We start from the raw sequence: 15605 nt of genomic DNA, 5'->3' as shown, positions 1-15605 counted from the left end.
AGAGCTTGAGTGTTTTGTAATCCTTCAATTGAGAGAGCCTTTCAATAAAATACATCACCAGATTTTGCCCGTGGACGTAGGCCTTCTGTGCCGAACCACGTAACCTTCGTGTTCTTGTTCGAATTACTTTTCTTGCGTTTGAAATCACAACTTGGCGCCGTCTGTGGGAATCTGATCGGGCGCAAGAGCAGCAGCGATGGCGATCTCCAGATTTGAGGCCGAGAAATTTACCGGCAAGAACGACTTCGGATTGTGGCGATTGAAGATGAGGGCTATGCTTGTGCAACATAGGTTGGCTGATGCCTTGAAAGGTGATGAGAAGGGAAAAGGAAAGGATGAAGAAGCTGATCCGAAAGAAACTGCTAAGCGAGAGGAAATGTTCGAAAGAGCTCATAGCGCGATAATTCTCAATCTTGGGGATAAAGTGCTACGCGAGGTTGCAAAAGAGAAGACAACGGTTGGGATTTGGTCTAAACTGGAGTCATTGTATATGACCAAATCCCTAGCAAATCGCCTCTATGTCAAGCAGAGGTTATACTCCTTCAAGATCATCGATGAGAAGAGAATTGAGGAGCAGTTGGAGACCTTCAACAAAACCCTCGATGACTTAGAGAATATTGATGTTAAGCTTGAGGATGAGGATAAGGCAATTATCCTTTTAAATGCTCTGCCAAGGTCTTTTGAACATCTTAAAGATGTTATACTATATGGCAGAGAGACCTCTATAACTTTGGAGGAAGTGCAATCAGCCTTGAAGTGCAAGGAGCTTCAAAAGGAGAGCAGGAAGGCAACTGATTCTGTGGCATAAAGTCTGAACATCAAGGGAACAAAAGGAAAGAAGGGGTTCAAGAAAAAGGGCACCAGGCAGAAGCAGTCAAAATTTCAGAAACCTACTCAAGAATCTGAGAAGGAGACCAGGTCTTGCCACTATTGCAAGAAGCCTGGCCATCTAAAGAAAAATTGTTTCTCTTGGAAAAGAAAGCAAGCTGAGGAAGAAAATGCCAAGAATACATCAGATTGTGTTGAGGAGCTGGAGGCTCCACATGCTCTAAATGTGATGGAAAGATCAGAAGTCTTGCCTTGGATCATGGACTTAGGATGTAGCTTCCATATGTGTCCCATTAGAAGCTGGTTTGACAGTTTGGTTGAAGGGGCTGGATCAGTTTTGTTAGGCAATAATCAGATCTGTAGAATCAGAGGTGTTGGAAGTGTCAGGTTGAGGCTTCATGATAGTTCTCTAAGGTTACTAACTTGGGTAAGATATATCCCAGAAATTAAGAGAAACCTTATTTCTCTTGGTGCTTTAGAAGCAACTAGATACTCCTTCATGTCTTCAGGAGGCATCATGAAAATTGTCAAGAATGATAAGGTGGTCATGATGGCAGAAAGGAGGAATAATCATCTGTATTATTTGGTAGCAAAGGGTGTTTCTGGTGCTGTAAATGTAGTGCAGAGAGTTACCCTCAGACAATGGCACCTCCTAAGGCTTGGCCATTTGGGGGAAAAGGGGATTAGAGAGTTAGTAAAGAAGGGCCTAATAAAGCTAGGAGATCAGTCTGAGGAGTTGGGGACATGTGAGCATTGCATGCTTGGTAAGAGTAAGAAGATGCCTTATCCAAAGGGAGTTCACTCATCATCTGCCCCTCTAGACTATGCCCATAGTGATCTATGGGGGCCAGCCACACCAGTATCAATGGGAGGAGGCAGGTATTTCTTGTCAATAATTGATGACTACTCTAGGAAACTGTGGATTTTCATATTAAAGGAAAAGTCTGAAACCATCACTAAGTTCAGAGAGTGGTGCAAGGAGGTTGAGGTAGAAAAGGGAAGATGCCTCAAGTTCTTAAGAATGGACAATGGCTTGGAGTTTCTGAGCAAGGAGTTTGATCAGTACTGCAAAGAGAGAGATATAAGAAGACATAGAACGTCCCCCAGCAATCCACAATAAAATGGGGTTGCTGAACGTATGAACTGAACTATATTAGAGAGAGTTCGGTGTATGCTTTTCAGTTCAGGATTACCCAAGAAATTTTGGGGCGAGGTTGTATGGCTGCTACATTGATCAACAGAAGTCCTTCATCGGCCATAGATTTTGAAACCCCAGATCACAGGTGGTTTGGAAGAGATTATGACTACTCTAATCTCAAGATTTTTGGGTGCATGACATATGCTCACATCAGACAGAGTAAGCTAGAGGCTAGAGCTTTGAGGTGTGTTATGGTTGGGTATCAGAAAGGTGTGAAAGGATATAGACTATGGTGCATAGATCCTAACAACCAGAAAATTATCATCAGCAGAGATGTCCAATTTGAGGAAACCAGAATGCCATATCTTGAGGGGAAATCTGGACAAGAGGTTCCTGAAGTGGAGAAGTAGCATCATAAGATGCAGCAACTAATGATGAAGTGGTGACTGAGGTGATGGAGCCAAGCAGATCAGAAAATAATCTAGATGGATATATGCTAGCTAGAGACAGAGCTAGGAGGAATCCAAGGCCCTCAACCAGATATAGTGAAGAAGAATATGTGTTATATGTCCTATGCATTGCAGAAAATATTGAGTATGTTGAGCCTGCTAGTTTCAAGGAGGCTATGGCTTCAAAGGAAAGCAAGCAGTGGATGGAGGCTATGATAGAGGAGATACAGTCATTACTTAAGAATAAGACATGGATTCTTGTGAAGAAACCAGACACACAAAGGCTAATGAGTTGTAAGTGGATCTTCAAGAAAAAGGTGGAGGTTGGGAATAAGGTCAGGTTCAAGGCAAGGCTTGTAGCTAGAGGATTCACACAAGAAGAAGGGGTGGACTACAATGAGGTGTTTTCTCCTGTGGTAAAACATGCCTCAATTAGAATTTTACTAGCTATAGTTGCACAAAAGAACTGGCATCTGGAGCAACTTGATGTTAAAACAACCTTTCTACATGGAGATCAAGAAGAGACTATATTCATGGATCAGCCAGAGGGATTTGTGATACATGGCAGTGAGGATAAGGTGTGTCTACTGAAAAAGAGTTTCTATGGTTTGAAACAGGCAAGTAGGAAATGGCATATTAAATTTGATGAGCACATGCAGAGCATGAGATTTGTGAAATCAGAATATGATAGCTGTGTTTACTTTAAGCCTAAGGGTGTTGAACCAGTGGTATACCTGCTCCTATATGTGGATGATATACTGCTTGCTGGACCAGATAAACAAGAGTTGGATAGGGTAAATGGTATGCTTAAGGAGGGCTTTGAGATTAAAGACATGGGAAGTGCTAGAAGGATATTGGGCATGGATATAACCAGAGATAGAGATGAAGGAATTTTATGGTTATCTCAAGAAGATTATGTCAAGAGAGTCTTGCAGAAGTATCAGATTGAGAGGAGCAGAACCACATCAGTTCCCTTGTTTCAACAGACCAAATTATCAAAAGAGCAATGTCCCAGAAATCAAGAAGAAGAGAAAGAGATGAGCTAGATACCTTACTCCAACATAGTTGGGAGTGTCATGTATATGATGATTTGCACGAGACCAGACATCTCTCATGCGATCAGCGTGGTTACATGTCCTGCCCAGGAAGAGAACATTGGTTAGCTATGAAGAGGATTCTCAAATATCTCAAAGGCAATAGTGATTTGGGAGTTGTGTTCTGATCAGAAAATGAGAGCAGTGAGGATGCTTTGATTGGATTTTGCGATTCAGATTATGCCGCCAATATTGACAATAGCCGCTCACAATCTGGGTACATATTCACTCTGTTCGGAATAGCGGTGAGTTGGAAGTCTAACCTTCAGTCTGTTGTAGCATTGTCGACGACAGAAGCCGAGTATATAGCCTTAACGGAGGCGGTGAAGGAGAGTTTTTGGCTCAAGGGAATGGTAGGTGATTTCGGGATAGGGCAGAAGAGTGTGACTATAAAGTGTGACAACAATAGCGCTATCTGCCTCGCGAAGCATCAAACTATTCACGAGCACAGTAAACACATCGACGTGAGGCTGCATTTTATTCGAGATGAAGTTGACAAGGGTGGAATTAAGATTGAGAAGGTGAGCACTGAGCACAATGCGGCTGATATGCTCACAAAGGCCTTACCAAAGTCCAAGTTCAGACATTGCTTGGATTTGGTGGGGGTTGTTCAAAAGTCTTGAGAGCTGAAGGGAGGAAAGGTGAAGTTGATGGTGTATGAGTCTGAATCGCTCAAGGTGGAGGATTTGTTAATAGTTGAGCTGATCAAATCAATTTTGGAATCGAGTTTTTTCAAATAATAGAGCCGTTGGAACAGGGGCAACTAAATTGGGAAAGTGACCGTCGGTAGTTACAACTGATTTGGGGTTTCTTGCTGTGAACGGAATTGGGGTTTGATTCGTTCGGATCTAACTGCATTTATATAGCAGTGAGTCATTGAAGAAGATCAAGAACTCAGAGAGATTAAGATAGAGAGATAGAAATTCCAGCTATGTGTGTGTGCTCTCGAAGCAAGTCGACTTCGAGCGAGCTGAGAGTGTTGCTCATTCTGTAAATCTCCGAGAGCTTGAGTGTTTTGCAATCCTTCAATTGAGAGAGCCTTTCAATAAAATACATCACCAGCTTTTGCCCGTGGACGTAGGCCTTTTGTGCCGAACCAAGTAACCTTCGTGTTCTTGTTCGAATTGCTTTTCTTGCGTTTGAAATCACAATATATTTTATAAGTGATGGGTCATTTATTAAAATGAAAAACCCCTCGGAAAGGAAGAAATAACAATAAGACCATACTTTATATGAATGGAGAGAGTATTATTTTGAAATGTCTAGTTATATTTTTCTTGTTAGTTAGAGTGTGTGCATGTTCTATGTTTTGCAAAATAATCATAAGGAATTAGTAAAAGAGATGAAAAAAATGAATATTAACGATAGAGAAATTAAATCACATCTATGAGTGGGTTGACATTAAAAACATTATTTTTCATGTGAATTGAGAAGAATTCTGCATTGGCCGTATTAAATTAATGCAAATTTTCGTTCTTAGTATGTAGATTTGAACACATATATATCTATGTATACTAATGTTTATTGTCATATTCAAAAGATTGAGAATAAATTTCCACTTATACTAAAATTGCCCTTTTTCAAAGAATTTGTGACATGCATTTGCTGTTATGATATATGTCACGCAGTGGTTAAGATTTTACATATATTTGTGGTATTATTTTTCTCGACTTTTGCATATTCGAATAAAAGGCACGAACTAAGTATATAAAATCGACAAAACGCACATTACTCAATAATCAAATTCTCCATAGTCCAAACAATGAAAAGCGACTAAAAAGGTGAAGTAACTAAAACCTTTAATCTAGCATATTCATTATCGAATTTTAAATTCATTAATTAACAATATATCATTATATCTAATTATGGTAGTTAAATTTATCATTTTTTTAAAAATTACAACCATCCATTTCTAAGATTGAGATTGGTCCTAAGTCTAAATACATATTCAATACCCAAGTGCTCGGTCGAGTCCAGATCAAACCTACAAAACTAGAAGTTCGAATTATTTTAAGAATTGGATACATTGAGCACATAAAAAATAAAAAAATGACCAATGCAATTAATATGTTAAAAGTTTGAATAATTTAAATGAATTATCTTGTGTGTGATTTTAATTTTTTAAAAGTATAAGTAAATAAATCATTAAATTGAATTAATTAATTTGATATGAGATCCTATGTCCGATAATTTTAGTATTAGGTAGGATCCGCGAAGTTTGAGCTATATTTACATGATCGTGTATATCACCTACAAAATGAAACCAATCATTTTCGGTTATAATTGATCGGGTCCCTATACTATAGCTGGGAACCGAATCACATGATTGATGATTTATTTTTTATTATCGGTTAACCTGACTAATATCGATTCTATTTTAATCATTCACCGAACTACATTTCTTATTATCGATTAACCAGTAACCAACCGATCGTTTCTAATTCTATTGTTGATTAATTAACCGTTAACCGAGCTAGAACCATTCAAGGACCTATACATAATTTACATAATTATATATTTTTCTTTTTCAATTTACATAATTAATGACAATACTAATGATTTTTGAATTATTAGAACTGAAATAACGCAGACTAAACGAGAGTAGTGCTCTTAATACATTTATAATGTAGTTAGCTAAGTGGTAAAGAGGTAATGTACGAGACCAAATGTCTCGGGTTTGAGTTCTCTGTGACTCGGCCTTTAAATTTAAATTTAAATACATGTACCATCACATTTTTCTATAAATAGGAACATATCCCAATAGTAAAACCCCCAAATTAAACAAGCAAAAGAAAGAAAACAAAACCCTAGCTCATCCATGGCTTCCTCACTCTCCCTAATTTCCACTCTCTTCCTCACATTGTTATACTTCTCTCAAGCAAATGATTTAATCAATAAAATTTGCTCTCAAGCAACCAACCCTTCCCTATGCAACCAAGCCCTCGGGTCGGACCCGCGCGCCTCTCGAGCCGATCTCGCGGGCCTCGGCCAGATCGCGCTCGAGAAATCCGCGGCCGCCGACCGAGACGTCGTGAGCATCGTCAAATCCTCGGGCGGGGGCGGGGCGGCCGACGTGTGCGTGGAGACATGCGGCCGCTCCATCAACGACCTGAACAAGTGCTCCGACTTGCTCAGGAGCTGCGGCGGAGCCAGCTGCAAGGGCGACCTGCAGACCCGAGGCTCGGCCGCGTCGGCCAACGTTGTCACCTGCGAGGACGCGTTCGGACGCGGCGGGCCGGCGAGGTTGATGGGAGCGACCAAGAGAGCGAGGGAACTCATCAATGTGTTTCTCGTGATTGCTAATAGTTTTTGAGTAATGTGTTGTGACACATTATCTATCCATCTAAATTATTAATAAGAGATGAAATTTAATAAATTTGCATTTGATGTTGGTTTGTTTAGGCAATTCTTCCCGTCTATTTTATTGAACTTATGTTCACTATCTTTTGGTTGTTTCAACTTTGATTTTACATATTAAAAAAAAACGTATATTTATGATAATGTTTTACTTATTTTTATGATAATGTTTGATACTACTATTAATCTTAAAGGAAATAGTATTAAAAACGAAATAACCATATAATTATAGCTCGGGCACAAGACAAATTCCAAATTCTTATACTTTCGCATGAATCTCATCGGATGCCTCAAAAAAATATTTTTAAATTATTTACATGTATTTTATATAATTCAATGAATTAAAATTTGGAAATTAATGGTGCATGCCATCACACTGAACACATCCCTTAGAGCATCCGCAACGGTCAACCCGTAGCCACGTCGGGTTGCCGTTGCGTTGGAACCGTCCCAAAGGGCCGCCCGACATGAGGGGCCTGCACAACGTGGCGCTCTCCCATGCGCGGTCATCATGGCGCCCACTCGCCCCAGAGTGGGCGTTACCATTGCAAAATTTGATTTTTTTAAATAAAAAAATAAAAGAATTTACGCTTCCCAAATATTACCATTTTTTCACTTTTTAATGTGTTTTTTCCATTTTCTTTAAACATCTATTTCATCCCCAAAATCAATTTGATACAAATTGAAAATCTGAATGCTGATGAAAAATCATCTAATCTGAGCTGAAAATCCAAAAAAATCTAAATGAGTTTAATATACTATGATTTGGTTTGATTCAATTAATCAGATTACATATATTTTGCTCAACCTTCAAAAGAATGGTATAAAGTATAAACCATAAGTATTCAATATAACAACACTACACATGCATGCACACTCCTTGATCAGAAAAATTTTCACCTTCTTTATGACTTTTGCGTGCCAAGTATAATATCAATGGTAAAAAAATATAGTACTAAAAAAAGAAGAAAGAACCTATATATTGTCAAACAAAAACATGTGACACAAACTTGCAAACCTTTATTGACAATTAAATTCATAATATTTCTTTAAAATCAATCTCTCCATGGTGTCATGCCCTATTTACACTCAACTTCACCACTATATAAACACCTAGTTAGTTCCACTCAATATAAAAAAAAACACATGAACATATATATGCAAAAAAATAATTAGAGAAAAAAAATCCAAATGGCCTTCAACTTTCTATTAGCTTCTCTTTCAATCTTGGTTTTCTCATGGAGCTCTCATGCCGATATGATAGCCGATATTTGTGCCCAATCAAGCTCACAAGCAATTAGCCCCACTACCTGCGCCCGATATATAAGATCGGACCCACACTCCCACGGGGCTGATTTAGGCACCTTAGGGCAAATTTCAATCAAGATAGCCAAAGTCGCACTTAAAAACACTGCGACTGTGGCCAAGTCGATCAGAGACCTCAACAACACGGGCGAGATCAGTTATTGCGTGAGATTGTGCAGCAGCGCCATTGACGACCTGAACACTGTCGCTGAAACACTCAAGCATATGACCAAGAGGGACAAGGACGATATGCCGATCATGCTCTCGGGAATTGTATCGGATGTCGGATGGTGCGATAATAACTTTGAGATGAACCCCGGTGACCGGATGCCGGCTGACTTGAAGGAAGCCAGCAAGATTGCTCAAGGCCTCATCCTTGTTGTTCTTATCATTGCAGGCATGCTGTAATGTGTTATCAACTAGCTGTTTGTGTTGAAATTATAGTGACACATTAAATGTTATGGTGTATTATGTTTTAATCAATATACTATAAAATTATTACTATGATCTTTACTATATAGGAGTATCAAATGTGCTCATAGTTTATGCAATGGTTTGCTCTTTTTTTTGTAAGACAAGGGAAACTTGCCACCCTTGATTTACAAGGATCGGAAAATTATATTAAATTAAATAATGAAGACCAAATAGTTAAGTATGGTAATTCTATTTTTTGTCAACCTATAATATTGATAAAAATTTGAAGATCAAATGTTTGTAAATTTGTTTGTTTATAGATTAAATTAATGAGGTAAGACAGTATATTATTCATGAAATTTGGTTAAATCTTAAATCACAAAGTTTCATTTTCTCAATTATGTTGAGATTATATAAACCTGAAACGATCCAAAACATTTTAATTTTAAATTTGAAAATTCGAATATTTTTAATTGCCTAAATCTAAACCAAATCTCGAAATTGAAAAACAAAAAATATCTGAAGTGAAATGACAATTCTTGAGTGTAACAGGTTAAACATATTAAAATAAAATATCATTCGAACAAAATATCTTATTTAAATATATTATATATAAAACATTGTGTATATATTAAATATTAGTATATGAATTTAATAATTTTTTCAGTTCCAAAAATCAATTTGATACAAATAAAAAAAATCCGAATTTCGATGATAAATCATCTAATTCGATCAAACAATGAATAAATTCAATTGAGTTTAATTCAATTATTCTATTCCGATTACATATATTTTGCTCAACCTTGGAAAGAATAATATAAAACATATGAAATCATAACAACACTACACGATACACATGCATGCACCACTCCTTGATATGAAAAAATCTCACCTTCTTTTTTTACTTTTGCTTGCCAAATTATAAGATCAATGGTTGAAAATAAGAAAAAATCTATACATTGTCAAACAAAAAACATATCACACAAATTGCAAAACTTTATTGACAATTAAATTCATAATCTCTCTTTAAAATCAATATATCCATGGTGTCATGTCCTTTTTACACTCAACTTCACCACTATATAATAAAAAAAACACATGAACATATGCACAAAAAATAATTAAAGAAAATAATCCAAATGTCCTTCAACTTTCTATTAACCTCTCTTTCAATTTTGGCTTTCTCATGGAGTTGTAATGGTGATATGATAGCTGATATATGTGCTCAGTCAAAGTCACAAGCAATTAGCCCCACAACCTGTGCCCGATTTATGAGGTCGGACTCACGCTCCCACGAGGCCACTTTAGGCACCTTAGAGCAAATTGCCATCAAGATAGCCAAAGTCGCAGTTAAAAACACTATGAATGTAGCCAAGTCGATCAGAGACCTCAACAACACGGGCGAGATTAGTGTGTGCGTGAAAGTGTGCAACATCGCCATTGACATACTGAACCATACGACCAAGATGGACAAAGACAATAAGCAGATCGCGCTCTCGGGGGCCGCAACGTATGTCGCGACGTGCGATGATGCGTTCGAGATGAACCCCGGTGATCAGATGCCGGCCGAGTTGAAGGAAGCCAGCAAGATTGCTCAAGGCCTCATCCTTGTTGTTCTCATCATTGCAAGCAGGCCGTAGCCCACCATGAATTGAAGATTGAATAAACTTTGTTATTGATGGTTTATGATTATGGTATTTTCATATTTTGTGAACAACTAGTCATATTTTGACTATTTGTCTTGAATTAGGGTGACACATTAAATGTGATTGTGTTATCATCAATGTACTAACTATTAGTAATTTAGTACTATGTTCTTTGCTATCAAATACTTATAGATTCATTCAATTTACTTTTTGAATTGAAGTTGATTTCATGATGTGAAAGCTTTTCCCTAATTTGGGTTATTGCCTAATTCCAGGGATTTTCACTGGTTCAATTTTTTGTTCTTTTTCAATGGGGAAAACTATAATGAGAATGAAAATGAAGATCAAATATTTATTTACCATTTATTTATAGAATTATAGGCAATTAAATTTAACAATGAGATAAGCCAGTATATTAAGAGATGAGAGTTATTGAAATTTGGTTAAATTCTATTTAGCCCTATAAGATTTAAAAACGAATATTAAATCACCCAATTTTATTTTTCTCAATTATATGGAGTATCAGTTTACAAAACGATGTTATTTGATTAATTATATTTTTAATTAATCAAAATTTGACTAAAATTAAGGCCCAATTGGCTTTCTCAATCATCATCAAACCCAGCCCCTCTCTTTGTCTCTGGATTCCTTCACTTTCTTCTTCAAATTCCGGCGAAGAATTCCATCTATCGGTGGCACGCAGCCGCCTCTTAGTAAGCTGTTCTCCCTCTGCTCTAAACTAAGCTATTTACTTTGTATTTTAATTTCAATTTGATGTTGGAATTGCAAATGCTCGTTTCATTTTTTTCCTGCTGTCAATTTCGTTGAAAGTTGCAAAATTGCATATTCCTTCCTACAATTGAGGTTCTATATATGTTGCAGATATAAATATAGACTATGGAATCAATTTTTTAGATTGTAAATAAGCTATTTTTCGTGAATAACCCCTCAGAAATGGCGAAGTCCTGCAAAGGTCTGGCTACGGAGCTCGTCAAATGTCTCAGTGAATCGGATTGCATTAAGGTTTACTTCACAGCTTGATTTAGAATTGGAGAGCTTAATATTAGATTGGTTTTTGAAGAGTTTGAATGAATCATTTGTAGGTGGAGAACCGGCCGTACAGAGAGTGTGCAAAAGAGCAAAGCCCTAATATTTCGAGCGAGTGTGTGGGGCTGAGAGAAACGTATTTCAACTGCAAGAGAGGACAGGCATGTATTCTCTCTCTCCTTCATTATCTCAATTACTTGATTTGCAGATGTGGTTTTGTTCATGTTTGAACTGTTTGTTGCGAACAAAGGCTGTTTTATCGTAGTTTAGTTGACGATTGATTCGTGTTGATTAACTGTGTTTACTCTTTGTTGTAATGGCAGTTATATCTGGTAAATTTTTTATGATTGTAGTTGTATGATCTATGATGATATGGTATTCGTATGAATCGGGAGAAATAGATAGCGACCTATTCCCATTTCCTTTTGCCTTTCTTTTATGCACTATAATGTTAGTGTTTTTAGCTTTGAGTTATGCCCAGTGACAAATTTAGGGAGGACATTCTGTCTAATCATCTCAACTTAAGTATCTAGGAGTATGTTTAGTTTCTATTTATTCGTGTTCTTGGCATCAGAAAAGGCATGATAGATTGCTATAAATAGTTACTGTTCCCTACACCTGAATATATGCGTGAGTCTATTGGCTCATGTGTTCATATGGTGCCTAGGTTGCCTTCCTCCACGAGACGTCCTGCTGTAATACTTGCTCAAGGATAATAATAGTAGGTTGTCTTCGGTATTTTTAAAATCCGTAGATCCACAAAAAATTTATTAGGTGCTCTTAATAGCATTGTGCTCAGGAAAAGTTTTAGATTTTTTGGGTTGCTTCAGTGTCCCATGCAACACTATTTGCACTTGTTTAGCTAAAAAAATCAATTCATGTATACTAGAAGTTTCCTTATAAATAAGAACCAAAGCTCAAGAACAGATATTACTCAACTACTATTAAGTTAATGTCTCTTCTATAAACTGTCATGGAAATCGCATATTCTATGATTTTGTGTAGATTTTTCCATAGCCTTTTAAATATTGTGCACCAGTAAACTTAAGCCATATTTCAACAGATTAATATTGAGATAGAATAGGACTTACATGCGGCCCCACTCTTGAGAGAGTGAAGGGTGTCTTGAGAGCCTTGTTGTGCATGGAGGAATGTGGCTAGAGGGAAGATACAGGTCTGGATATGGGGCCAAGCATGGTAGAGGGGTCAGGGTGTAGGTAGGTATAACACTGTTGGAAATCAGGGGAGGGAATCGAATATATGTAAATGATGAGTTAAAAAAGAAGAGATGGGTAAATTTTATTTTTTTAGACGAAGAAATACTAAGCATGAACCTTCCAAGGATCACTCTACTATTCTTCTGTGGAATGGATACTTATCCATTATGTTAGCTTTTGAATAGACCAAGAAGTACTATACAAATCCTTGGCTTTGTCAATTTTGTGGTGGAAGACAATAACATGCAACTAGTAATATTTGCCTCTAATCTCTGGAGCATGATTTTATTTCTACATGTTTATTGTATATTTGGCCTATCCCATACCCATATGCTATTACGACTTCACATTGATGAAAAGCTCATCTGCTTTGCCAACCTTTTGGTTTATTTCAATCTTTCTGCTGAACGGGTGACAATCTCATGAAAGATCGACTCCTTGCCTGTTTTGGGTGTCCTAGAGACTGCCATTGAATGAATGTTATTAAACTCTTTGCCTGCCTATATGGTAGTTCCTCTCTTTCAATTCTGTTTTGAGTTTCAGGCCCTAGTAACAAAAACGCCATCTCTACGAAGGTACCTGCTTTCATAACGCACGTTTGTGGATGTTAATAAATCTTTTGCCCTTTCCTTCAGGTTGACATGAGAGCTCGAATTCGTGGAAACAAGGGTTATTAGCCATGGCGGTATATCACCTGACCATGTGAAAGAAAGCAGAGACATTGCTGGATATACAGTAATGGAACTCCATACTGAAGTCTAGCCAGTAACCAAGAGTGAATCCTCCCTGCATTAGCCACAAGAAATATGATCTTGCCTGCTGTATTACCTCCTTTGTTTATCGAATTAATCATACCGATATAGCAAGGTTAAGATTCCTGTTGAAGAGTTTGTCATTGGTTTCAAGCCTGCTTTTATATGGCAATTGATTGAATCTAGATTTAATTGTGGTACTGGTTGGCGGTAAATTTCCTAAATCATGTTCATTCATTTACTTCTAGAAAAAGACAATAGTAGTGTATGTCTTTTGGTTTGCATTTTTTTTTTTTTTTTTTTTTTTTTATATTTTGGGGCTATTTTCTTTTGTATTTTCTTTCGGTTAAGTAGTGTAGCTATAGTGAAATTTATTTTCTTTATTGGATAACCTTCTCTTGCAAATTCTAGCCAGATAAGATCTATGCAACTTGCAAGCAACTCTCACTGTCAACTTATACAATTCATATGTCACAAGTTCGAAGGACTCACAAAGTACATGCTGCAAACTCGTTCTTTGCAAGTAGAAGCGAGCCGATTTTTTTGTAGGCTTTGAACATGTGATGGGTTTTGGGGATCGGGTGTCGAGCCGGAGATCTTAAGATTCTCAACCAAGATCATCATTTATCGCTATGCCCTTATGGAACCACCGACGAAATACATGTGCTCCTCATCGTGGCTCGTTGAAGAAATAATAAGGCATTCTACTCTGCATCACCACGCCCCGTGCCTCCGTCCCGGCTTAAACCCTTGCGTTGTGAGTGCATAAAGCGCTACGAGAAATTATTATGAATAATTGAATACTAATAAACGACATCATCATTCTTTATTAGCAAACTCCCTCAAATTTTTTAAAAAAAGTAGAAATAAAGCACATCAATCAAACTCCAACCAAGATTATTATATACAAAAGCAAAAGAAAGCATTTCCTTTCTCCATTCTTTCTACACAACTTACAATAATTCTGCAACCAATTTTTTCATAACCAAAAAAAACGGACTATTCAAAAGGCTGGCAATCTTCTTGAAGAGACAGCATGGCTTCTACTCCTTGGAAACATAGTACTACTAACATTATTATCACCAAAATACACAGCCTCCCTATCTTCATCGATCCTCCCCATCGCCACGCTCCCGCTCCTCGGCGGCATCCCCTTCGGGCCGGGCCCTGGCCCGGCCCCGGCCCCGGCCCCCATCTGCTGCTTGATGAACGACTCCACCTCGGCCCGCTCACCCACGCTCCGGGCCGACGCGGCCCGAACCAGCTCGGGCTCGGCCTCGTGTCGGCCCGAGGTGACGGTGAAGCTCCTCGGCAGCGACGTGACCTGCGCCGTCACCGGAATCGCCATGGCGTTGTTGCCGTAGTTCATCTTGTCCGCGTAGTCCGACAGGCTCCGGACGTAGAAATCCCGGGCCCTGCTCAGGGCCCGGACCGGGACCGTGATGAACTTCATGAACCGCTTCTGCTGGCCCGCTTTCGACTTCATCTTAGCCCGAAAATTTTGAACTTTTTTTTGAAAAGGAGAAGTTTTTAGTAACTTAGTTTGTGTTTTTTGCTTGGAGAATGATATTTATGTATATATATATATATATTGGAAAATAGTATGAATGTGAGTATGAATGTGGCGTGTGGACTTTTTCCAAAGGCAGCCATGCTTGAAATTCAAACAAAACATTGTTAAAGGATAATTAATGCTTTGCTTGATTAAATTGAATGTTTTTGGCATGCCAACTTTGGGTTTATTTAATTCATGCATTTTGGAATATTACTTCACTCTCTTTGTCTTTGTGATGTATTGTTTGGTAAGTTTGATCTATTCAATTTCGTTGAAAATAATGTCTCAACAGAATTCTATTTTTTTATAATTAGGTATTTTTGTATTTTACTAAGATTAGGAGAGACAATGTTTGCCCTCCATTATTATTTATGGCCTACATTCTAAATCTTAAATTCTAACATATATACAAACCGCAACGTCGGCATGCTTCTTAATTACTTATCCAATTTTTCGTTATCGTTATGGCATGAATATTCAATGTTTATGTTCGCATTAGGCAGAGCTTCAAATAAGAATTAATGTGGTGAAAGGCTGTTGATTTGGTCCAAGATATTAATATTTTATTGCATTTTAATTTATTCTTATGCATGCTTTAATGTAGGAATATCTATTGTGTTAGAGGACGATACATCGTTTATTATTCGTGAGACTCTTGTAATTATTCTTTTTATAAAAGAAAATGTACGAATCCTAAATGGTAAGTTCGAAATCTTTTATATTAGGTAGAGCAACATGTTGCTGTTACACAACCAATATCACTCAACCCTATGACAACAACAAGGCGCAACGACATCCTCATC

At 37.7% G+C, this 15605-nt stretch overlaps 5 protein-coding genes across 5 annotated transcripts; 4 read left to right on the top strand and 1 right to left on the bottom strand.

Annotated features, from left to right (window-relative positions):
• The first annotated feature begins 6289 nt into the window (after positions 1-6289).
• On the top strand, positions 6290-7010 carry LOC125202245 (pectinesterase inhibitor-like). Its single transcript, XM_048100614.2, has one exon. It carries the CDS (start codon positions 6328-6330, stop codon positions 6820-6822), a length of 495 nt encoding a protein of 164 aa, XP_047956571.1. The 5' UTR covers positions 6290-6327; the 3' UTR covers positions 6823-7010.
• Positions 7011-7991: 981 nt separating this feature from the next.
• Positions 7992-8675, top strand: LOC125199593 (uncharacterized). The gene has a single exon (XM_048097566.2). The coding sequence runs from the start codon at positions 8058-8060 to the stop codon at positions 8577-8579; it is 522 nt and encodes a 173-aa protein (XP_047953523.1). The 5' UTR covers positions 7992-8057; the 3' UTR covers positions 8580-8675.
• Positions 8676-9716: 1041 nt separating this feature from the next.
• On the top strand, positions 9717-10414 carry LOC125205155 (uncharacterized). Its single transcript, XM_048103979.2, has one exon. It carries the CDS (start codon positions 9725-9727, stop codon positions 10223-10225), a length of 501 nt encoding a protein of 166 aa, XP_047959936.1. The 5' UTR covers positions 9717-9724; the 3' UTR covers positions 10226-10414.
• A 379-nt stretch (positions 10415-10793) lies between these two features.
• Positions 10794-13531, top strand: LOC125216556 (uncharacterized). Its single transcript, XM_048118340.2, has 4 exons — positions 10794-10944; positions 11184-11254; positions 11335-11439; positions 13131-13531. Exons 2-4 carry the CDS (start codon positions 11186-11188, stop codon positions 13170-13172), a joined length of 216 nt encoding a protein of 71 aa, XP_047974297.1. The 5' UTR covers positions 10794-10944; positions 11184-11185; the 3' UTR covers positions 13173-13531.
• Positions 13532-14048: 517 nt separating this feature from the next.
• LOC125199581 (uncharacterized) lies at positions 14049-14836 on the bottom strand. The gene has a single exon (XM_048097559.2). The coding sequence runs from the start codon at positions 14731-14733 to the stop codon at positions 14251-14253; it is 483 nt and encodes a 160-aa protein (XP_047953516.1). The 5' UTR covers positions 14734-14836; the 3' UTR covers positions 14049-14250.
• Between the last annotated feature and the right edge of the window lie 769 nt (positions 14837-15605).

The sequence above is a fragment of the Salvia hispanica genome, chromosome 2, assembly GCF_029641045.1.
Source record: "Salvia hispanica isolate PSC_SH4W2 chromosome 2, Shi_PSC_v1, whole genome shotgun sequence".
Lineage (NCBI taxonomy): Eukaryota > Viridiplantae > Streptophyta > Magnoliopsida > Lamiales > Lamiaceae > Salvia > Salvia hispanica.
Note: the sequence above shows the minus strand (reverse complement) of the source record. Positions and strands in the feature narration are given on the sequence as shown.

What these genes read in the sequence shown, in the direction of transcription:
- LOC125202245 (XM_048100614.2), top strand. Translation starts at nt 6,328, where the DNA reads ATGGCTTCCTCACTCTCCCTAATTTCCACTCTCTTCCTCACATTGTTA.
- LOC125199593 (XM_048097566.2), top strand. Translation starts at nt 8,058, where the DNA reads ATGGCCTTCAACTTTCTATTAGCTTCTCTTTCAATCTTGGTTTTCTCA.
- LOC125205155 (XM_048103979.2), top strand. Translation starts at nt 9,725, where the DNA reads ATGTCCTTCAACTTTCTATTAACCTCTCTTTCAATTTTGGCTTTCTCA.
- LOC125216556 (XM_048118340.2), top strand. Translation starts at nt 11,186, where the DNA reads ATGGCGAAGTCCTGCAAAGGTCTGGCTACGGAGCTCGTCAAATGTCTC. An exon ending in GTGAATCGGATTGCATTAAG is followed by an intron (nt 11,255 to 11,334) that starts GTTTACTTCACA and finishes AATCATTTGTAG; the next exon opens with GTGGAGAACCGGCCGTACAG. An exon ending in TCAACTGCAAGAGAGGACAG is followed by an intron (nt 11,440 to 13,130) that starts GCATGTATTCTC and finishes CCTTTCCTTCAG; the next exon opens with GTTGACATGAGAGCTCGAAT.
- LOC125199581 (XM_048097559.2), bottom strand. Translation starts at nt 14,733, where the DNA reads ATGAAGTCGAAAGCGGGCCAGCAGAAGCGGTTCATGAAGTTCATCACG.